This window comes from Apteryx rowi, unplaced genomic scaffold, assembly GCF_003343035.1.
Source record: "Apteryx rowi isolate R43461 unplaced genomic scaffold, aptRow1 scaffold_6, whole genome shotgun sequence".
In the NCBI taxonomy this organism is placed as follows: domain Eukaryota; kingdom Metazoa; phylum Chordata; class Aves; order Apterygiformes; family Apterygidae; genus Apteryx; species Apteryx rowi.
The window spans coordinates 3,515,839-3,538,924 of NW_020450871.1; the positions used below are offsets into that span (position 1 = coordinate 3,515,839).

The 23,086-nt window shown below is 38.1% G+C and overlaps 1 protein-coding gene across 13 annotated transcripts in view; it reads left to right on the top strand.

Annotated features, from left to right (window-relative positions):
* Nucleotides 1-968: 968 nt before the first annotated feature.
* The window catches only part of IQCE (IQ motif containing E), a 31,975-nt gene continuing 9,857 nt past the window's right edge, over nucleotides 969-23,086 (top strand). For 10 of the 13 annotated variants that reach the window (XR_003256210.1, XR_003256212.1, XR_003256213.1 and 7 more), the window contains exons 1-21: nucleotides 969-1,151; nucleotides 1,796-1,838; nucleotides 2,692-2,832; nucleotides 3,141-3,272; nucleotides 4,283-4,353; nucleotides 5,055-5,168; nucleotides 5,863-5,913; nucleotides 6,456-6,526; nucleotides 6,754-6,826; nucleotides 7,227-7,276; nucleotides 10,070-10,227; nucleotides 10,716-10,771; nucleotides 11,092-11,300; nucleotides 12,113-12,217; nucleotides 13,028-13,130; nucleotides 15,388-15,483; nucleotides 17,199-17,222; nucleotides 18,356-18,469; nucleotides 19,525-19,655; nucleotides 20,159-20,277; nucleotides 21,745-21,855. Coding sequence is in view for 2 of the 13 variants with exons in the window: in XM_026083020.1 (XP_025938805.1) it covers nucleotides 984-1,151; nucleotides 1,796-1,838; nucleotides 2,692-2,832; nucleotides 3,141-3,272; nucleotides 4,283-4,353; nucleotides 5,055-5,168; nucleotides 5,863-5,913; nucleotides 6,456-6,526; nucleotides 6,754-6,826; nucleotides 7,227-7,276; nucleotides 10,070-10,227; nucleotides 10,716-10,771; nucleotides 11,092-11,300; nucleotides 12,113-12,217; nucleotides 13,028-13,130; nucleotides 15,388-15,483; nucleotides 17,199-17,222; nucleotides 18,356-18,469; nucleotides 19,525-19,655; nucleotides 20,159-20,277; nucleotides 21,745-21,855 (2,140 nt within the window). In the remaining 11 variants the exon portion in view is untranslated. The other 3 variants (XR_003256219.1, XR_003256218.1, XR_003256220.1) reach the window with 3 other exon arrangements.

Consider the following 23,086-nt stretch of genomic DNA (forward strand, 5'->3'; position numbering starts at 1 on the left):
CGGCCTGCCCTGCCCTGGGGGCCGCGGGGCGGACGGGCGGGCCTGGGCCCGGGCCCGGCGGGCAGCTCCGCTCCCGGCGCGTTGTCAGCGTCGCCCCGTCACGCCGGTCTCACTGTGCGCCATCTCCTCTCGAGGCCGCCTCTCCTCTCTCTGCTTCCTAACGCGATCTCCCAGTGCGATTAAAAACAAAAAAACCCTTTAAAATAGCAAAATAACCTGTCAGGGCGCCGCGGGGAGCGTTGCCTCAGGAAATTAAAGCCGCGCGGTGTGCGAGGCCTATACCTGCGCGCCCAGCCGGCGCGAGAAGCTGCTCTGCCTGCCCGGTTCTTGTCCGGCCCAGCTCCCTTGCTGCCAGCCGGGTTTCTCAGCCCCCTCCCCGCTTCTTCTGAGACAAAGGTGCATTTTGGCGAGGAACGGTGCTGTACCTGTAAGCGCCATGGGGTCGGCAGCATGTGAAAATATGCGTTTCAGATAATATGCTCATATAACTTGAAAGGGAAGCGGGCTTTTTCTTGATTTTCCTTCTGCTGTGGGTATGCTTATGTCTGATAAGCAGGAAAATTTAGCTCAATATGAGGAAAAATTAAGCATATTTCTGAAGCTTTTTTATTCTTTTTTATTTTATTTTATTTATATATATATATATATATTTTTTTTTTGATTATTTAGTTTGGGTTTTCTTAGCCAGATCACTTCTTCAATCTGGTTTACTCTATGTTCCCTGAGCATAGATAGGGTAGCGAAAAAGTGAGTGGGGAAGTGGACAGAGGGATGAGTTGCTGCTTAACTGAGTGTTACTGTTGGAGAAATTCCTGCAGAACAAGCACCCCTGATGGGGTCCCCCAAAGTTCAGCAGTTGTGACGCTGTGCACTGGAGTGCCCGAGTCTCACTGTGGATCAAGTCTGAAGTGACTAAGTCACCCAGAACATTATGTTAGAGCAGATGATGCTGTTTTTTGCAAAATCAGTGACAGATTGCCCCCATGAATTTACTGCACTCAAACTTTGTCATGATCATAACAGGAAATAAAGTTTTCTGGGCATATATTATAACAATTACTTGGAGAGTGGCAAATATCACAGTTTATGTATCTATTTCCCAGGGAGATGACAGCTTGTCTGTGATAACCTATGAATCAGATGCAGAAATGGTGAGTTTTATTAACAGCATGCTGCAGAWGAATGCTTAAAAAGGCCTCTCAGGATGTTTTTGCACACACCACATCCACGTGATGTCTAGTGATTGATAATAGATTATGCAGACAGTAGAGCTAACAATATGTTATTACAACATAGTCTGATACAGAAACTTCCGGATGCAGTTCTAGCTTCTAAATTCTCAGCACTGGGGACTGGAAATTGTTTGGCATCRTTTCACTGTTTACCAGGTTATGGGCCCTAAGTAATCATTTTGTAGTATTCTAATGGAATTGAATAAATCTTTCCGTTAACTAAGTGGTTCTACAGATCATTCTCTACTCTGCGATCATCTTGGACTTGCTGCTACTCATGCTTAATACTTTGGGTTCTAAGCATGAACGGACAACTTTGTGGCATAAAACATCAGTAGGATCACCTTAATTTTGGTGACTGTTACTGTGGCCATATTCAATCTCTCTCATTCTGCATATACTTAATGCTGCAATTTATGTCTTCTAACCAGAAGATTTTGTGTTATTAGAGCAGCCTGTCCCCATTAAAAATGGAGATTTAAGCCAATTTTGAGGTAATATGCTAAAATCTTGGAGGAGCGGAACACTTTAAATACACAGAAACTTTTTTTTTTTCCTTTCAGAAGTTAAAGAAGAAAATTTTTCACAAGCCTCCAAAATCACCAAGTAAGAATTCCAAAATCTTTTCTTGCGCATCCGTTATGCGGAAGAAGGTAGATTTCCATGGGACATGGGAACTGGAAGATTTATGTGAAACAACATCTTGTGATGAGGTTGAGGAGGATGCATGCCCGTGCTCTTCTGATAGATGTATATCTATGTTCCTTCTCTTGAAGCTCCCTTGCCTGTCTAAATGATGGAATTTAGAAATAGCTGTTTAATTTCAGCAATGATTTTTGTGACCTTGCTTCTGATTGTGCTTCTCTTGATAATTTAAAGACTAACTAGTTAACCTATATAACATGCATCTATACTAATCATTTAAAGCAGAATTAGCATGAATATTTAAACCTGACCACCTTACCTGAAGCAGTAATGTGAGGAACTCCCCAGCAATTGCGTCAGGCCAATTCTGTCTTTGATAACTGCAAGAAAATTGCTACTGGATTATTAGCCATAAAGTTACTTTTGTCTGTTTAGCAATAAATATTGTTCTCATTGATAGGACATTTGGGCATACGTTAATTGAAAGGACAATTTAATATATGAATTTAGGCATGCAACTATCCTAAGGATGCGTATTCAAACTGTACATGTGAATATTTATGCATATGTTGAGTCACGTTACTGTGCCTCTTTCTAAGCTTCATTTTTTGGAGTTGGATTTTTTTTTTTTCTAACCTTTGGCTTTTTAGGTGAATGTCACATTGCTCTGTGTGAGCCAGGATTTAGTATGTTGTTAAACTGTATTTTTATAATTAAGAGGACTGTGTCTGGGAACCTGGATGCACAAGACTGAAAGAATTCTTGTAACATTGAGCTTTTTAAGGCGGTGCTGAAGTATTTTCTTTTGCATTAGAGTCTCCATACAGCTCTAGCACACAACTGTATCCTAAAAAACCTGCAGTTTGGAGGTCTCTGCAGGGAGCAGGCAGCGCACATCTTGAAAGTGCAACTGTAAAAAAACCAAGGCAGATGTGGCTGGGATCACTGAAACAAGGTATCAGTATAGAAATTCCATCTGCCTATGTGAATAAAATTCAGTGTTGGAGACCGCTTAATATATAAACGCTGAAGAAACACGGATTTATATTTGATTAGAGGCTTCGTAGGAGTTCATTTCACTATTATTTATTTGGGTGGTTGGAATTGAGTTTGAGTTATCTGATCTTGAGCATTGGAATTTATAGTGGGAATAATTAACAGCATCTGGAGCTTTCTGTGTTGTGTTTTCTCAGAATAAATCCACAAATTTAATCCACAATTATCCCTGATTTTTCTGTTTTGTTGCATTTCTGTTGTTGGCAGGAATGAACCATTCTCTCAAATCAGATGTTGACATGGGGCATGTGCGAACTACCATTTCCAGTAGCACACCAGAGTATTTGAAGGAAGCTCTAGGAATGAAGAAGCCAAAACATTCTCGTTCTTCTAGTAATGGTAAGCTCTGTACCTGCATGATAGATAAGTTAGCGGGGGGTTTTTCCATATAAAGCCCAGCATTGTTTGTTTAAGAACTTAGCTTTACTAAAGCAAGAGCCACTTCAGTTTAACCTGTATTAAAATATATGTGTCAAAATGTTATTCTTGGAATACATTTTGAGACTGAACTGTTGCCAGCAGGCTGGTTCTCCCTGTTTCTAAATTAGGTAAGACAGGGGTTCCTAAATTTTTTTGAGCAATGAATCGCTATTAGCTTTCAGAATTTCTTGCAAATTGCCATGCACTTTCAGTTGAAAACATTGTAAGCATAATATAGTTCCATGGGCCAGCTGTAGAGAATTTATTGTTACTTTGCAAAACAGAGTTTGGGAACCATTGATAGAAACCATCTGCTTGCCTGAAATTCTGTGTAATTGACTCCTTTTACTTCTTCTCTAGAAAGTGTTTTGTCATGTGGTTGTGATATTGAAATCAATTGAGTTTTATTAGAGAAGCAAGATTAAAACTTTTATTCTGGTCTCCTTTCCTTAAAGGAGAACTGTAAACTTAAAAATCTCACTTCTATTTAAATTGGCACCGATACTGTTATTGGTAATATGTAACTTTCTGCAACTCTAAAAGGCTATAAACTTTCACATATTAGAAATAAATAGAAAAATATATTCTGGACACTTTTTAGAAATCTTTTGTAAATAATTGTTTTGTTGGGATGAGAAAGGTATGTTCTTCCATGAACTGTGTGTTTCTCTTGAGATGGATATTTTAATCTAGTACTAGAGAAAAGAGAAATATTTAGGAGAAATTTGCRATAAACTCTGGCAGAAGGTTCATATGGTAACATCTTCATTTTTAAATATATATTATTTTTAACTGATTTTGCTTCTTTTAAAAAATAGCCTAGTTTCCAATTTGATGCTGTTCTAAGTATTTTCCTTTAACTGTAAGATTTTCGTTTAGGAAGAATACCTCTTTCAAATCTGATTATTGTACACACCTTTTTTCTGTAGGCTACATTCCTGGAACTCCTGACTACAAAGAAAAAGAAGATATGTATGATGAAATTATAGAACTGAAAAAGGTACAGTCTCTGATATTTATATAGTAAAAGTCATAGGGCTACTCCATCCGTCTGTAGATGTCCAGGCCTCATTGGTTCAGAATACTTTGGTTCCTACAACTGGGGAGATCAACCAAATATTTCTGAATCTGTAATGTAAGGTCTGAACTAAAATTGTGTCTGTTTAAGGCAATTTCATTGTTCTTAAGGTGTGATAGATACTTCTGAGTACTGGATGTGGAAGCCTTGAAGTATATTCAGTCCTGAACCCCAGCCATGGCCCTAGCTGGACACTGAAAAGGTTCCTTGCATTTGGTTTCTTTGCCCTCACCCCTGTTTTTTCTCCTGGCTGTTACTTGTCATGTTTTAACAATTTGTCAGTTGAGTCCTTGTGCAGTGTGTGAAAGAGGAGGACTGGGCCAGTCGAACACTAAAGATATATGTAGCCAAATATCTTGCTTGTCGTAGATCATTTTGGTGAGGTTGCCTTTCCATTAAACCTTTTCCTTCTGTCTTTGCTTTGTCACCTCCCTCATCTGTCAGTCCTGGTCCAGAGTGATGGCTTCTTTTTCTTTTTCCTTTTTTTTAGTTTCATCCTGGCCATTGTAATTGGGTTGTTATTGGCATCAAAACATGTTTCCCTGTGCAAACTCAGTGCATTTCTGTCTCTGAGATGAACCTGGTTTGGGGGTTTTGTTTTTTGTTTTTTCCCCCTCTTTTAGACAGTACAAGCTCAGAAAAATGAGGGAGATCGAATGAAGACAAAACTCCGTCGACTAGAAGAAGAGAATAACAGAAAGGATAAACAGATTGAACAGCTGTTGGATACTTCCAGGGTGAGTTATAACTATCTTTTGTGGAGTAAAATACAGAGCAGGCAACATAGTGCTGAGCAGTGTGATCCTCTYTTCTTTGTCTCACTGAATATCAGAAATGAGTAGTGTTGGCTGCTAGGAATGGTGAGCTTGAATGTGAGAGGTAGTTGGTGTGAAGTGATTTCTGTTTTGTGTATTTCAGCTCACCATTCCAACTCGCCTGTTAATTCAGTTCAGGGGAAGATCATGCCATGCTGTGCAGATAAGTTTATTTAGCAATGATAATCTTCATTTCTGAAGGTAAAACTAAATTGCCATCTCTTTAGAGGCCTGCTTTCCGAGTGTTTTTGCCTGAGAGTAGAAGGGAGTCAATCTTTTGCACAGTGACTGATACATGCAGTCCTGAGACCTGAACCAGAGAGCAAAGGATGAATCTTATTGTCAGACCGATGAGGCTGAGAAGCATTTAGGATCATAGTCAGGAGATGTGAATTTCACTGAAGTCCTTCTGCCTGTTGTTTTCTATGTGCTGCTCTACATCTTGGGAGAAGTGTACTAGTACACTAGTACAGAGCATAGGGACTTTGGAATTTAAGCTGTTAGACTAGGAAATGATTATGAAGATGAGCAGAAGAGAAAATTATCTGTGGACAGAGAGTAGTCTGTAGAGTAAGGTAGCAAAGTCAGTCATTTACTTTATTGTCTTCTCATGCAGGGCTCTGAGCTGGCACGAGTTTTGTCAGAAAAGAAGGCTGATAATGGAAGGGTAACTGTTTCTTCGCTAGCTTTTGCTTTGATGCTTTGATTTTTTTTTTTTTTCTTTTGCCAAATTGAACCACTGCTGATTAGAAAAATAAAGTGAAGTAGAAAAGAATAAACAATTAGGGAAGCATGTAAGCATTACTTTTATAGTCAGATAAGAAACCAGTAACAAAAATCTGGAATTAACAGTAACTTAAAGAATCTTGTCACCATCATGAATCTGTTTGCATCAGTATTCTTCCTGTTATTTATTGCTCTGAATTTAGCAGGGTAATAGGCAGAGTTGTTTTTGTTTAATGATTGTGTGTAAATATTTTAAAGTTGGTTATATAATCATAGATACAAGTTAGGGATGATTTGTTTAGTGTTCTATTTGTTACAGGATAGTAGGTGTCTGTATGGTTTACTGAATACTGAAGTATGCAAGAATAAGCATGTCTGATTAGGTAGAATTTATTAAGAGAGGGCAGGATTTTGGGGAAGTGGAACCTGTACGGGGAAACTGAGATTCTTATAGGACTGATGAGCTCTTTGTTCTTTCTGTAGGTGGTTAGTGCATTAAAGCAGAAAATTCTCAAGCTGAAACAGCAGTGCAAGGAAAAAGACGACACTATCAAGTATGACTTTGGAGGGGAGGGGCTCATATTGGATAAAATAATCAAGGGAATTTGAAATCCATTTTATTTTTAGTGTGTATTCTTTGGTTCCTTAAGTCAAATTAAACCCTGATCATAATGAACTCTGAGAACATCTTAGAAATTATAACCACCCAGAAATTATAAACCTGTATTGAAGCTTCTCTGCTAGTCTGGCTGGACTAATTTTTGCATTCTTGTATTTTCAGCCAATTCCAGGCAGACATGAAGACCACTAATTTGGAAGAAATGAGGATAGCTATGGAAACCTACTCTGAAGAGGTACATCTGACAAGGCCTTCAGCAGGTGTATGGATAAGAAGTTGTTCAGTTGTTGAGTTGAAGTATAAATAGAATGTTTTAGACATGTTTCCTCAGCTGCACCTGACATTAAGGAAATCAGCTATTCACAGATGTCCCCATAGCTGGAAAGCCTTTTTGAAGAAAGATGAGCGTATTAATTACAGAGGGGAAATAATGAAACTAATGAGCATCCTTAAGTGTAGTGTTTAGATGAATGCCAACATAACAGTAACCTAGTTTTTAGTGATGCCATCATTGCCTCTACTGCTACCCAAAAAATCTTGTTCTGGTTGTTACCTGCCAGACAGATGCACTGCTTTAGCGATGTCAGCTTCCTACAGCTAGCTCCTTAATGGAATCTGTGTTTCCTACTTCACAGGTTCATCGTCTCCAAGTCCTCCTGGCAAAATCTGAGACTATGAGGAAAAAGTATGTTTAAGTTTTTTGAGGCAAATGCTTGTGTATATGTGTTTGGTATATTGTTTGTATACCACTTTAACTGATGGAAAGCAACTACATAGGAACAGTTTATCTTGTCATTTAGATGGCTGGATTTGCTTTTTAGTACTACCATGGTTGGCTTCACAGCCTGGGCATATGTCTTAGTTGCATTATTTTTCTTGTTGATAGATAACTGTAACTTGCTCTGGAAAAGAATACTAAAACTATCTAAAAATTTCRCAAAAGCTCTGAAACTTTATCTCTGTTAAGTAAACATCTATTTTACCCAATATTTGAACCTCTTCTGATACCACCGTTGATTGAAAAAAAAACTCATTAGGTGTTTGGTATTCTACACATAAGTTAGTTCTGCACCATGCTCAGGATGCGTGCTGCAAAGAAGTTATTCTGAAGTAAAAATTATTTTCCTGTGGTGCAGAGAAACAGATCCACTGCTCACGGTAGCTTTTGTGAGATATCCATATGTGGCGCTAGTAAGACACCATCAGAAAAACATCTAGTAGTGCTTGTCTCTGATGTGCAGGTGTACAGATGGAGATGAGGACAAACATGCTGTGAGAGACGCTCTAGAGAAGAAATAAAAATCAAAGCACAAAGGCAAAAGATAAAATTACAGTAAGAACAAAGTAAGAGCATCTGTGCAAGGGAATGTTAATAATCCAGCTGAGAAGAGGGTAGTAGCGTCTTGGTAGGATAGTAAGATTTGATACCATAGTACTTCAAAATTTGCTTGCCCTCCTAGCATTATTTTAAGTACAGGGAATTAGTTTTAATTTTGATTTGGACACTGCATATACATATTTATATGTGAAGCTGTAGTAAAGCTGTAGTGACCAAGTTTAATTTTTAATTATTTTTTATTTTAATTTGGGATGTAATTATTTAAATTGATAGAAACTCATGGGAACACTTTATGGATCATTATATATACTAATTCTGTTTCTCTAATCTGTTGTCTCTTGTGGATTAAAAACTGGGATTTGTTTTGTCAGTGTTTTAAAATTTTTTCATCTCTTTTGGCTCAGGCATGTGGTGACTAGCCTCTCAAGGCTGAAAGCCATCACACTTAATTTAGTTACAGGTGAAAATGAGTCATCAGGTCTCTTCCTTGTCCTCATTTATTCACAGCTTCAAAAAGCAATGGTAAAGGCAGTCTCTCTTGATTATATGACTGTCAGTCTCTTCTTGAGAGGTCGAGCGCTGGAATAGCAAGTGATGTTGAAGGTCAGGACTATGACATATAGCAAGAGTTGTAGGAGTGCACTTCTTTCATGATAACCTGTCTACATTATTTCTAGCTGAAGCAAATGACATTTAGCTCCTTTTATCTGTGTTACACTGAAATATGACTATTTATATATGAAGCTGTAGTGTCCAATTGTTGTTTAAAAAGAGAGCAACCTTTCAAGCCCTCAGAATAATCTGTTCCACTTTACCTACCATTCCACGATTGTTTCATTTAGTTTTGGACCAGCCTAAAATAATGGCAGTGAGTGACGCAGTTATGATTTGTATCAGTTCTGTCACTTTCTGTTCTTTTTTTTTCCTCCCTCCTGTCTGGGACASCTTTATGCATAGTCATCTGTGATATTTGGACAGATTTATTTGTTTTAATGACTTCATTACTCTTTAATTTCCAAGAGGTAGATTAGACCCAGTTTTTCATTCTGATATGCTAATTGCAGATCGTCTCCCCCTTTACCTTGTAAATGCTCCAGTGAATGGGATGTAAGATTCCTTCACAACCTGTTCTGTGATTGTCATTAGGAGTGCCATTTGTCCAAAGGTAGGTCCATGAGTTAGTTTAGACCTTTCTCCCTAGAGGGAGGATTTAAGAACTTTCTCATAGTAATAAAGAACAAATATTTCATCTCACTAGGAATCTGTTTTGTGAACAGACTTTACAACTTTGAACATCTGGAAGCTGAGATTTCTTCCTCCTTTTATTAGAAAATTAAAAAGGCAGAATCATAGTAATATATTTAAAGCAGTTTTAACACTTAGCAGGCTTTGCCTTTTCTGGTGCCTGTCATTCCCACCACATCAATGCTAGCTGTATTCTCCAAATCTGTTTCAAATCTCTCATTGATTGAAATATATCTTAAGTAAAGAAAGAAATTTCTCTGGGGTTTTCTTTCACAGGAATGGTTTCTTTTACATTCGAGTAGCATTCACAGTTATCTGAAAATACATTTCTTTGTTGGATTTGAGAATTATTCCTTTGTGTGTATCCTTTTCTGTCACAATCTCAATCTGCTTGTTAAGTGAAAGAGCAATTCGGAGCACATAAGCAAGTTTTCTGTCCTGARCAGGATTTTGGAAGTCTCTCCATTGCTTGAAGAGAAGTGTTGTTTAATCTGTGGCCCATAGATCACTGATAAAGCATTATAAAGTTGGTTAACAAAACAGTTAGAAAAACAAATAAAATTCATACAAACATCCTTGTTTATGCATTAGGGAAAAAAATAGAGCAGGGCAGGAAATTAAAGTAATAAATTACCTGTCAAATTTTAAACTCTTCTTAAGTTGATGTAAATTAGAACAATTGTGAAGGTGTTGAACAAGATGGTCTTTGAATGTTTTTTCCTAAAAGGACAGGTAATTCCTCTAATCAAGTGTTGAGAAATGCTATGAGGGAGGGAGATGAGGCAGTTAACTTAGCCAGCTGACTTGAATAGTGGGGCTGCTCCACTCTTTCTAATATTTCTTCTTTGTTCTCTGCTTTTAAGTTAACTTTCTGTTCTTGGCCCCTTTTCCAAGTACAGAGGGCAGAGATACCCAAAAACGACTAAAGACCCTGAATGCTGCTGTCCTGAGATTATCCAGGAACATCAAGGAATTGCAGGATGAGAATCGGAGCCTGAAAGAAGATCTAGACAGAGTACTGAGCAGTTGTCCTGCTTCCAATAAAACAAAAAGTAYGTGCTGAAAAATTGGTGAAAATGGGGCAGGGATTTTGATACATTTAAAAGATGTGTTTCAGAAAGGGTGGGCAGGACCTTACAATAGCAGAAACGAGGGAATTAGGACAAAGATTGAGATTCAGAAGGGGTGAAGGTTGGAATGAGGAGTTTCTTATAAGAGTAGATCTCTGACTTGTGGGGATGCTGTTCCAGTCAGGCCTCGGCTCCCTTCATTTGGACTTGAGCATTTAAGGTTTCGCCGCCAAGCTGTTTTTCAGCTGTCAAAAACTGATCAATGTAATTGGTTTGTAATGAATTCTGAAATATCTTTGTAAGAAGTTAGATATTTCAAGACCATTCTTATTTTTTCATTGCTGCATCTTTAAAGTTGTGGTTTAGTGGTCTTTAGGTGGTCTTGCTGTATGGACAGAAATTTCAAAAACCAAGAAAAATGTTGACTCAATGATTTAATTTCATGTTTAAACCTTTGTTACTGTGTTTAGATTATAGTGAGTGGAGCAAACAGAGGCTGGTGAGACGAATTTCAGAACTGGAAAAAGTGAGTGATCAAAATCACGTGGCTATCTTACCCTTCTTAGAGCAGAAAATACAGAACCACTGGCTTGTGCTCATGGCATGCAATCCTTCCATATATCAGGCTTGGGCATTTTGGCTTTTACATGTAAACTGCTATCTGTGCCATGCTCCCCTCCCCACCTTTTTTCCCCTCATATTGTTACATATAGATGCAGGTTTTAGGATTAACTTCCATTTAATCTTGTTTTCTTTTGGCCCACGTGAAATCATTTTAAGCTAGATTTAAATTTGCTCTTCTTGTCTTTTCCACTTTGTTTTTCTGTGTAAATTTCTCCTCTTTAGAAAGTAGATGCCATGGAGAACGCCAGGCTATCATCAGCAGATAGTGAGACATTACAGTTACTCGCTGTGTCATCTTCACCTTCTGTAGACCTGGGTCATTCAGCCTCTCAACAGCTGGACCATGGTGAGGAATGTCAACACCTTCAAGGACTAGTGAAGAAACTGAACAGTGATAGGAAAGCACTTCAAAATCTCCTAGTCAGTAAAGAGTAAGTGCAGGTCTTGTCTGAGATGTTGTCCTTTCCTAGGTGTGAAATATTTCTTATTGCTGTATGAAGCTATGTAATAAGTTCTTCATGTTTTCGGCAAAAAGATGAAGCTTGAGGGTACATTCAGTTTTTTTCTTTCAAAAGCTTTGTACTAGTCCTATCAGCTTTGTAAAATTATGATATAGAAAAAGGGCAAGTGAGAGGATGGAAAACCAGAATTTCCATGTGTTTCTAAAATGCATTTCCAAAGCATGTTTTTTTGCCAACCACACTTAAAAGCCATTAAGTGTTGTATATCAATTTATGGAGCACTTCTTAGAGGTGTTTTCCTGCAAAAATTTTTTTCTTGTATTTTCAACACAAGCTTTGTCCTCATCTGCCATTTTCTCCATTGAAGTCTGCCTTCTGCCATCTGAGGTACTATGACTTCTTTTCTCCTCAATAAGCAATTTATTTGCAATTTATTTTGCTTAGACTAGTTCTGTGTGTCAGTGCACAGGGACAGGCAGGTTAATCTGGCCATGAGCAGAGATGTGCACACAACTGTGTGTGGTTAATAAGATGCTCTGCCTCCTGTGCCAACTCGCTTCTGAACAAAAATGCATAGCAAGAGCATGCAAAAAGCAAGCACACCGTGCTTCTGAAGAAGGTATGTTTGCATTTTGTTTTGTTTAAAAGAAAATATTAAACATTCAGTTACCTTCCAAATTTGAACAAGCCAATTTATTTAGAAATTTAAACAAAAAAATAACTACTCTTGTTTGAAATATGAATGCCACAAGTATTGCTTAGGTTTCCTTATTCCTGTATAGATCAGAGATCAAGCAGTTACTGCAGGCTAAGGCTGAAGCAGATCTGGAGTTGCAGAAGTTGCAGGATAAGAAGAAAGAAAAGAGTAAAGAAGAGCAGACATTAAGGTATTGTCTTCTGCATAGTAGTTTCTTTCAAAATCAAAAAAAATGCCTGTTAAAGTACAGTTCTCTTCTGAAGTGGCTCAGAACCTGTAGGAGGTCATCTGAACTGTGGGCAGCTGAAGCAATTTTGCTTAAATGATAATGACTGTGATGGAGTAAGTTACTAGAAATTCCAAAAAGAGTGTTTAGAGGAATTGAATGACTAAAAAGTATGGCAGAAAAACAAGAGGATTGGGTTATAATAAAAACAAATAAAATAAGATATTTGGAAAAAACAAAGCTGACATATTGAACTAAGAGACTTTTTTTACYGCTTTCTGAAGAAAAACTGTATTTCTTTTTAACCTTATTTTAGCCTTTGCTTCTAGACACCTGTCAATATGTCATTCCATTCATTACATGTGTTCTGTATGACTATTGGTAATAAACCAATGCAATTGTGGCAAAAAAAAAGAAAAAGTGATTTCATTATTTCTTTGTAAGACAGGATTTTGCTACAGTTTCATGTTTGTCAATCATCAGTTCAGATCTAGATGCATTATTAATAGTATCAAGGGTAGCATTGTAACCTTGGGCCTTTTTTTTAATTTTAGCATAAGGCTGTGCTATCACATGTTGAAAATTGATGTTCCATGTCTGTTACTATCTGATATATGTATCATGGTATCCTGAGCACGGTTTCCTGCTTTGGCCTTAAAATAAAACAAAACAAAACAAAAATCCTGACCTTGTGACTATATGGTCAATATATTCAAACCAGTAACAACAAAAATTTCTAACTGTATGTATCTTTGCCTTATCTTTTTGCCATAGAGAGGAAATCCAGAACCCTACGCAGAAAGTAGGACAATCGGAACCAAAGTTCGAGGAAGACAAGACACAAGAGGCAGATGATAAAATGGAAAAGCTTAATAAGGTACAGGCACAGCTATTCTTTTTCCCCTTGCATCTAATATCTTGCAAATTGAGCTGATGAAGTCTGTGTAGCTGCTAGATGCTGGTAGATATGTCTTTTTTTATCTGCTTTGAATTTAAGTTTTTGTAGAGTTGAGCTATTCATAACATCTTTCTGGATTTTCTGTTATCTAATAAATATAATCAAGTTTATAGGGCAGCCATTCTTCCTATGCAGGCTTAAATGGGGCCTTGCTAATCAACTGCTTATTTTCATGAAATATGAGGAAACTTGATATCATTGCAACCTTCCATCCCTCTTGTCAAATGTAGTTGGAGCTAGCCAGTGGAGATGAACAGGGTTGGACAGACGTGCTTTTAGATGCAGTATGGTCAGATTAGTCTCATTTCATTAGAAATTAGATGAAAAGTATTACTGGGGATTTTGACCACTTTGTACTTAAAAATAAATAGACCCCGAAATATGGATAATACTGAAATATGAATAAAAATGTCCACTGGTTTAAGAGATGGCTGTTTCTTGGTATACTGTGCAATTTTATGAGAATTGGGTTTAGATTTTGTGTTATAGGCTGATGGATGCTAGATGATGTTTTGAATAYCAAGTAACTTGAGTTTTAAAAAACAGCCAATAAACAGCATTTTTCCTCAGCAGACTATATATATTCTTGGCCAGTAACCATCCATTTATTGAAATGCTCCCATTATTTGTAATTATCACTAAGTTYCTACCAATTTTTCATTTTAATAGTAGGTTGTCATTTTTAATATAATGTGATCCATTTGCTAAACTTAAGCCTGTAACTCAGCATTTTAAAGGTTATAAATAAATCCTTTTCACAGAATCAAGAGTCTTTTTCAGACTGTATAAAATCTCTTGTTCCCCTACTAAGAATTTTACATCAACACATGAAATTAGTCTTTTAAAGATGCAGTTATAACTTCCATTTGGCAAGTGAGGTGAGACGATTAGTTTTGTGACTATAAACAGGCAGATTTTTGTGAGCATTTTGTTTTTTTTTAATACTGACATTATGTATTAAAAATTTCAAATCTCACTAAGCCTTCATATGTTGTAACAGTGACTGTTCTCTGTTGTTTTGCCATGTAATTGTATGGTCAGCAATTTGGCAAGAAACCGTTTTATGCATTCATGCAGTGGTGTGGTAGGCCTGTGTGAACTGCAGCAGTGTGTGGGGGGGGTCTCTGTAGCCATCATAGATACATTTTGTAAGCCTAAGTTAAGAGAACCTGCAAAAAATTAATTTAGTGGGCACAGCTGAACACGGCTAATAATTGCCAGCTTGGTCTTTTCACCGTAACTTCTGTTAAAGTGCACAGTTGGGCTCTCTGGTTCAGGCATTTTGCCTGGTTATAGATTAAGAGCTACCTGGGTTGTTTCCCTAGCGAAGTCTTTCTCCAGCTCCGCTGTGATTCAGAAGCTGACTAATGTTTTAAGATTATCACTTGAGAGTCCTTCAGTATTTTTATAGGAAGTAGTTGTGAGACTGATGTGAATTCAGCCTTAAATTTTAGATGACCATATATTTTGGATGTCATCATTAGGAAGCAAAAGGATCAGATGGCCAGAGGTGGAATATGCAACCACAACTTGGGAGAAATAACCAGAAGAAAATCTTGTTTTGTTCTTGGTTGCTCTCTCTTTTTCTCTTTTCTCCTCCAATTAACTAATTTGTTCAAGATAGAAGAATTATGCCAATTTATACAAAGCTCTCAGTCTCCTTATTGTCACATGATGGCCAACTCATCAGTGAGCTAAGCAGTTGATTGGGGGCCACAGCTGCCAGGATGAGATGTAAGAAAACACCCAGGTTGATTAATATTAGTTTTTGGCAGGAAAGGATTACAAAATCAGGTATCCTGACATTAGTTGTCAGTCTGTCAATAACATACAAACCATTTCTTATCAACAAAGCCAGTAGGTTCCACTTTGGGAGCTCCCATTGTTTTAGAAAAATAGAAGTTTGCATAAGTGAAAACCTTCAGTTCCCATGCTCTGTTAACAACTAAAATGGGAACAGGAATGTGTTTTTACTATAAAAGTCATCTAGATGATGAGTTTGAACAGCACTATTCAGAATTAAAATTTGCTTCCTTAACTTCCTTCCACCTTTTAGGCAAGATGAGCATTTAACAACTTTCTGGTGTTGATTTCTCTGAGTCAGTTGTAACCTGCCTACCTCATATAATTCAAACTTGTGTGTTCAGTGCACTAAGTTAAGGGTTCTCCTTCTCAGTCTTCACTGGTCTGCATGCTTAAAGGCAAAGAAGATCACAGGAGGGAGCAAGCAGCCAAACTCATCCAGAGGCAGTGGAAGACGTACAGAAACAAGGTGAGATTCTCCTATTAGGAAGAGGTAAGGATATTCTCCTCCAATCTTGCTGTCATTTCAGAGTCTAGGAAGCACCTTCCTTACCACCATCTCCTCTTCCACCACCTTATTCAGATCCTCACTGCTCCTTCCTTTGCTCTTGCTCCCTCGGACTCTGTTGCTTGCTGCTGTGAGATGGCTGTTTGCTGAATGGGGGCATCTGGATGGGGCAGAGGGCCTATGGAGGCAGCGGCAGTGCTGAAGCAGCGCTGCTTTTGTTACCTCCTTGGAGCCTCTTCTTACGGAGCTCCTGTCCACTGCGCCTTGGCAACAGTGTTAGCACTGGAGCAGAGCTCACGCTAATGAGCGCAGTGTGTTGCTGATGTGTCCAGGCCTTTAACATGCCACATCAGAGGAGACTCATGATCTCTCTCTGTCTCTCTTTCTGTCTCTCTCTCTCTGAGAACTGATTTCTTGTGGCACTGATGCAAGCTTTCCATGATAATTGTTTGACTTTTTCCCTCTTCCTGGGTACTCTGTGAAGGACAGGCTACTCAGTGCTTTTATCCTATATTGGGGAAAGTTTTTTAACTTTCTAATTGAGGGTAAAGGTGAACAACGCAATAGCTAAAGCTAGCTAGAATAAGGGGTACTGAGTCCTAAAGTTCCTGACTTTTTCCTTTTATTTCATTTTTTTTTATTAAAGAAAGTGTTAATCAAACATTGTCCACCTTCCATTGAGATTGCTTTTAAAATCAAATGCAGAAGTGTTGTAATTTCAGTAAAAATGGAACTTTTTCTTGAATTTTTGAAATGGTGCTGTTCTAATTTTTGGGAGTTGCGGTTCAGATAACACCTTTTCATCTGGGCTGAGTTTCTCACATAACATACGATAAACATCCAGGTGCCACAGTGCTAACGTCCATGCAGAGAGAGATGCCTGAAAGGAGATGCAATGTGACCTGGAATCCTAGCAAAGAGGGGGGAGAAACAGATATTAGGCACCTACACACCTCATTTTATGAGTTACCAGAATAACATTTCAGAACTGAAACAATGTTTTCTTTTTTTTTCTTGTATCAAGCTTTTAGAAAACAGCAAAATTTGTTAGAAAATGGAAAATAATAAAATGCTTGAAATAAGGAGGAATATATATAAAATACATGTAGTGTATATATACACTGTATATATATATAATGTATCTATGCTTCTTCCAGGTCAGATAATGTTATACATAAGCATGTGTCTAAAATGACTGACTTCGGTAACTAAGTATGACTGAGAAGTTCAATTCTGTGCTACTTTAACCTTTGCACAAATCCACAGCAATACAGAAAGTTTTGTGGTCTGAGGTATAGTCAAATAGGACAAAATGATCTAGGACAAAGCATTACCATTAAATATTGTTTTATTAGCAAACAACATAGTGCTGCATTTTTCCCATGTAGAAGACATAGGACATGAGGAAAGGCATGTTATTACTTCTGATCAAACTAAAGAGAAAACAAGTATCCACAGATCTAATTTCAGAAAGCTACTTTTAAGGATGAAAAGCTTTTCTTTCTTAAGTTTGGAGTTTGAGTTTTCAGGGGAAGATGGGACAGGTGTTCTGTTTTATGTGTGTTTTAATTGATTGATCTTTTATGATTTATAAGAAAAATATGAAACCATTTGGGGAAATTTTTGTTACATAAAACGTGTATATATGTGACTAACTCAGACATTTTCCATTTCAGAAACAAGAAATTGCTCTGGATGAGGTGAGTGTATTTATGACATCCAACACAATAGTAAATCAGATTTAATTTACATCAAAGCATAAACAAATAGCTTATTTTTAAAGAGGTTTTGTTATGAGATGAACTGTTGCACCAAGAGCATGTTAGCTGTTCAGATTGACTCATAATCTACCTTGTGACATCCTGGTTTTGTTTGATAATTTGTCTAAACGTGCACCTTTTGGTTTCAACTTTTCTATGCTTGATTCCTTCTGAAGGATGAATGCTTCTGAAAAAGTGGAACAAAATTTGATACAAAGAGACAGGAAGGTGTTTTTGTGTTAGATAATTCTAATAATGCTTTCAGATTCTCTGTGATGCGTCTTTCCTTCAGAAAGATTTAAGGTAGGAATTTGAAGTCTCTGCTAAGGTGAAACATCTTTGAGTATTGTGGAGAAACTGAATTTTAATTTGACACACTGGTCACTTTTTGATAAATACTTTGCATAARGTTTTTGATGAGGCTGTTTTTCAAATAACACAACATAGTATCTTACATTTATTTCTTCTAGAACATTAAAAATCCTGCCTGCAGAAATTAGAAAGAATTCTAGCGATGTGACCCAAATGTGCTGTTTTACAGCTAGATGATTTTTGTTGATTAGAATCGAGTAAAATCTCTCAGCAGAGAGGAAAGACTTCTGTTCAGCATAACCACTGCAATGTCTGCCAGACTTGGCTTGATTTCTGATCGTAACATAGCATCACAAAGCCTGCTGGGTAGCCAGACTCTAAGATGGGAATAGGAGCACAGTGCTATATCTGTGAAATATAGGCTACTGTTGGCAGCTAGAACTTAATTGCATTTGACAGGATCAATCATGTACAACTTCCCAGATTAAATTTAAACCATGGAGTTGTATGTCTACGGGGCTGGGTTTTTTACCCCTCACAGACTGGAGATCTTCTGGATTGTGGCAGAATACCTGTGAAGTAGTTAAGAGTGTCCCTTAGATGTTAAAAAAAAAATAAAAAATCAAGACCTCAAATAGTTCCCCCTGAGCAGGGAAAACAGTTATTTTCTCCATAATACTTCTTCTCTCTGGACTCTTATTTTAATTTGTAGCTGACATCTTTCAATGGAGCTAACATCTATTTCTTTTTTTCTGTGCTAGACGATTGTTGTGCTTCAGGCAGCTTTCAGAGGACATTTAGCTCGGCTGAAGCTGTTACTGAGTAACAGGAAGCATGATGCAAAATCTCAAAACATGCATAGCCTTGGAAACAAGGTAATTGTTGGGGAGAATGTGTATCCAGGTATAATCTGACTCAGTGTTTTCCAATTATTTTTACTTTACTATGTAAAGTACTATACTTCCAGGCCTAATTCTTTGAATCAAGCAGTGGTTTTGTTTTAATGCACTGGTTGGCAGTGCCGTTGTAATTCCAGAAAGATATTAAACTCATTCCCTAGCCTTCCTTTTCACTGTCTTTACTAAGCAGTTTTCTTTAGAAGTAAAGCTATAATTTCCTTGCATTATAGACTGCAACTAAGTCTCCTCTTTTCTGGGGGGGGGTTCTCCCATCAGCTTAGCAAAATAACCCTTTAACTCCTTAATATGGGGTGCCTTTGAAAGCTATACTTGCATCCAAGTGTTCAGTGAATCATTGTAGTAATAGTCAAACCTTCATCACCTAACTTTAGAAATAAGAATTTAGAAATCATCTTTGGCTTGAAAAGTAAAAGAATCTTGTATGTGGCACACTCTGCCAAAGGCTTGCAGTGTCTTCAGTTACATCACACTTTCCCCAGATTGCTCAGCTCTGAATGTGAAAAATTTTCCTTGCCAACTAAACATTTAGTTTCTGTAAATCATTTGCCAACTTATCTGAACATCCTTTAGACCCTGAGCTAGCTAAAATTAATTTGTAATTCTCCATCCAGGTTGTCCATCTGGTTGCATTTTACATGCGCTTTAATCTCAGCAAACTGGTCCAGTTTATTAGGCCTGAATACTCCTGCTTGATACGAGCAAAAAACAGGTCCTTTGTAGAGGCTGTCTTACCTCCTATGGCTTTAGAAAGTTTCCTTCCCAGACAATAAATGAGCTTTCCTTGCAGCTGTCTACTCTTTCATTAATTGAATACAGATGCTTCAAAGCTTGTACGATGATAACATTCACATTACTGCTGAGTTAGTGTTGTAGAACCTTAAAGATGGGAATATTTGCTCTACTGCCAGTTGATACCATTTCCACAATCAGGAGTAAAATTGTCAAAGGTTTTGTCAAGCTTCTGTGCAATTTGTAAAAGGTCAGTTTTCTTTGATCTGATTGCTCTGTAGAACTCCTGCATGTCTCCTGGGTCAAACTCTTTGAGCTTGTCTTCTGACTGCAAGGAGGAAGAGGAGACTGTGACATTCATCCAGTCCATTTTCAGGGCTCACTTAGCACGTAAAGGACTGCTTGAGGAGAGGTAAGTCAGGAATAAGTATTTCTGCAAAACGCAATAGCAGGGTTGTTTTTACTTTAGTAAAATAACTACTCTTTAAAAAAAATACAGTTGCTGTGAAATTCACTGCTATTATAATAGCTTCATGTAAGTGAATCTAAAGAACTGTTATGTAAAAGTTAAGGGTTATGTGAAGGAAGAACAGGGAACAGCTAGACTAGAACCTTGCTTGCAGCCCAGTGGCTTAGCTCAGCAAGAGTACAGTAATTTGCCTGTTTCTTAGGTCTATGGTGACTCTTGTCTTAAAAATTCCTTCTGTCGTTTACTGCTCTGAAAGTCTTAAATACTGACTGCCATGGTTACAAGGAGAGTCACACAGTAGTCTCCTCACTTCAGTGTCTGAGTTCAATTCAATAAGCTTTTACCTCTTTGAGACTAGCAACACAAGCAACTTTTCTGCGTACACGCTGAAGACGGACTGCAGTTCCTGTTTTGTGCCTCTCGCTATGTAGTTTGTCTTTTTGCAGGCTGTCTGTCTCCAGCGCAACAAGTGAGAAAGCAGATTCTGCTATTAACATTAGGGAGAAGAAACCAATCTCACCAGCACTCAAGAAACGTTCTTCAGTCTTCATATCGCCTCTTCCTGGTAATCTCGTTTCCCTCTGCCTTCAAAAGTGTGTGGGCTTTGAGTGGGTGCACACAGAATTTTTGAAGAGAATATCTGCATGTGCAGGCACATGTGCACACGCACACTTCTACACTCTTTGTGTGCGTGTTGTTTTAATTTGATGATATATTGCTTATATTGGCAAGTGCAGTCCTTTAATAAAAAATAGAAGCCTTGACAGTATCGGTACCAGCTTCCTCACAGTGCTTTGCTTGCTTGTCACAGCTGTGGTTTGGAAGGTCTCTCTCTGGGGTGAATGGTAGTTTTCCAAGGAACATGGTGTTCCCCTGTGTGGCCTCTCTACTTCCTCTTCAGCCCTCCCCCTTGCTCTGTAGCTGTAGTATGGTACTTCCCACTGTGTTTTGGGCTCTAAGCTGTAGACAAGTTGAGAACATTTTCACCTTCCTAAGTTAGCTTCTTAAGGGGAGAGACATCTGGTAAAAAGAACCGTTCTAGTCAGCCATTTGTATTTAGTCGTGTTTTTCAGCAGTCTTCAGTTACTGCAGTAAGGGGGAAAAATGAGGTCTTGGATAACCTTGCCAGCTAGTACTGCTATACTACGAACTGGGAAAATGTCGGGGGTTTTTTTGTTTTTTTTTTAAATGGCTTGTATGCAGCTTGATTTCCTTCTTGAATTCTGCATTGCTGCCCATCTGAAGACAGAGTTAAATTCAAAGGGTCTTTAAAGGGGATGTTAAACGTACTGAGTAGAAAAGGCAAAACAAGGGTACAGATAAGACAGCTGTAGACATGCAGCTTCAAAGGAGTTAAAAATAAACAGAAAATGGCTTTTTCCATCCAGAGCAGAGTATTTTATGCTTTTATGGACAACTCAGAGAAAAAAGAGCAGTTTTGAGAGTGACCTGAGAAGCATTGCCTTATTGTTGTCAGTGAGAAGCTGAGAGTCCCTGCAGACTTGCTCAGAAACAGAGCATGCTGTAAGCAGCCTAGGCCTTTCCTCTAGGATATGAGATGGGGAATCAGCCAAATCTGCCTGGGTTGTGAATACAGAGGTTACACTTCAGTGAAAGAAAATGCATATAGAAAGCTTTATTGTATTCCATACTCAGGAGCTTGTTATACTTCTTGGTGAAGGAGTAGATAGTACTTTTTTCTGAAGATGTTTTAGTTTTGAGTGATTTTAGTTTTGTCTAGTGAAGGTATCCAGGAAAGAAACCCCTGCAGCATCCCGTTTTGCCTAAGCTTTACTGCAGTAGTCATTGTTGGTATTCTCAGGCTAAATCTAGAGTAGATGAATTGTGAAATTCTGCCCAAAGAGAAAAAATCATTAAAAAAAAAAAAAAGCCTTGTGCCTCTGAAGAAGTACTTACAAGACCCAAAGAAGGATGTAAGATGAAGCTTGTCTGGTAAATGCAATACTTTCACTAGTAGTAGAGCACTGTCACTGTTTAGCCTTGAAGTTTCCAAAGCTAACTTTTATTGCAGATGATGAAGACAGTAAAGTGATGAATGAAGATGTTTTGGAAGAATTTATACCAGAAGGGACAGAGAAGAGACCACAAGAACTCAACCTTTCTTCCTTGAAGTCATCTTCTGGTAAATATGAAAAAGGAGAGATTGAGAGCAAAGAGGATTATATTTATTGCTCTTAATATGGGAGATGTTTTCAAATTTTGGGAAGACGGTAGAACTTAGCTTTTGAAGAAGCATACTGGATGTGTGTTTCTGTAACTGCATGAGTGCCTAAAAGCACTAGTTTTGGGGCCTAGCCCAAAGTAGCTCTGCAAACTATTACTCTCGGTGCTTTGGATGGTTTAACCAAACTTTCCCAGAAGACATATCAGAAAAACCTACTAAAGGAAGCAGAGCATTCTAGCATAAATACCACCTCTGTGAAGAAATATGACTCCTTTGCAACTTGGTTGGTTGTAACAGGTTTTTTTTGCCATTTGAATCCATTTGGCTTCAACATGTTAAAGGTAACTAGAAGTCCCACATCTGTAATTCCTGGCTCATGATTGATGTAAAAATCCTCTAGCAAAATTGGCTTTTGGAGTAATGCACTATGCTGGTCATCCTGCAGCTTGGAAAGTACATTAAGCAAGGAGCTTGCTAAACAGCTGAGTGATTTAAAGCAGTCAAATTCCTTTAGCTTTAAGTCATGCAGCTGTTGAACATGCTATTGCTTCTCTCTGAAAAGACTTATCTCCCAGAGAAGAAGAAGAAAAATTGAGAATACCTGTGGTGGAAAGAGGAATAGATAAGCAACACGCCATACACTGATCTTTGACACTGGGACAGAGGGGAAAATGGAAGGCACCAGACATGCCCTGGGTCTCATGACAAACTAAGAGGTTCCTGACAAAGAGAAAACCTCATAGTTCAAGAGCAACTGGAATGAGGAATAAAGAAAGGGGACTGCAACAAGCCCTGAATTAGAAAAAGGGTGACAGACAGAGAGCCTGTGGATGGAACAGAGGAATGCGAGAAGGCTGTTATACAGACAATGAGCTCAACCCACAGAAGCAGAGAGACACATGACTTTCTAGTTAAGTGAAATTTGGGAAGGGGGGTGAATCTGGGTCATGCCCACAAATATCTTCTCTGCATCAGTCAACAAACATATATAACAGATTTTCAGAAAGGTTTATGAGCCAGTAGTACCAGCAATAAGGATGAGTAAAGAGAGCTTCCAGAAGCAGATACAATAACCAGAAGATGCAACTCCAACAGTAAACAGGTATTATATGTGAAATAGCTTAATATTGACCAAATTGCTCTGAAGATTATACCCTGCTCCTGATGTCTGAGACTTTCTTGTCCTCGT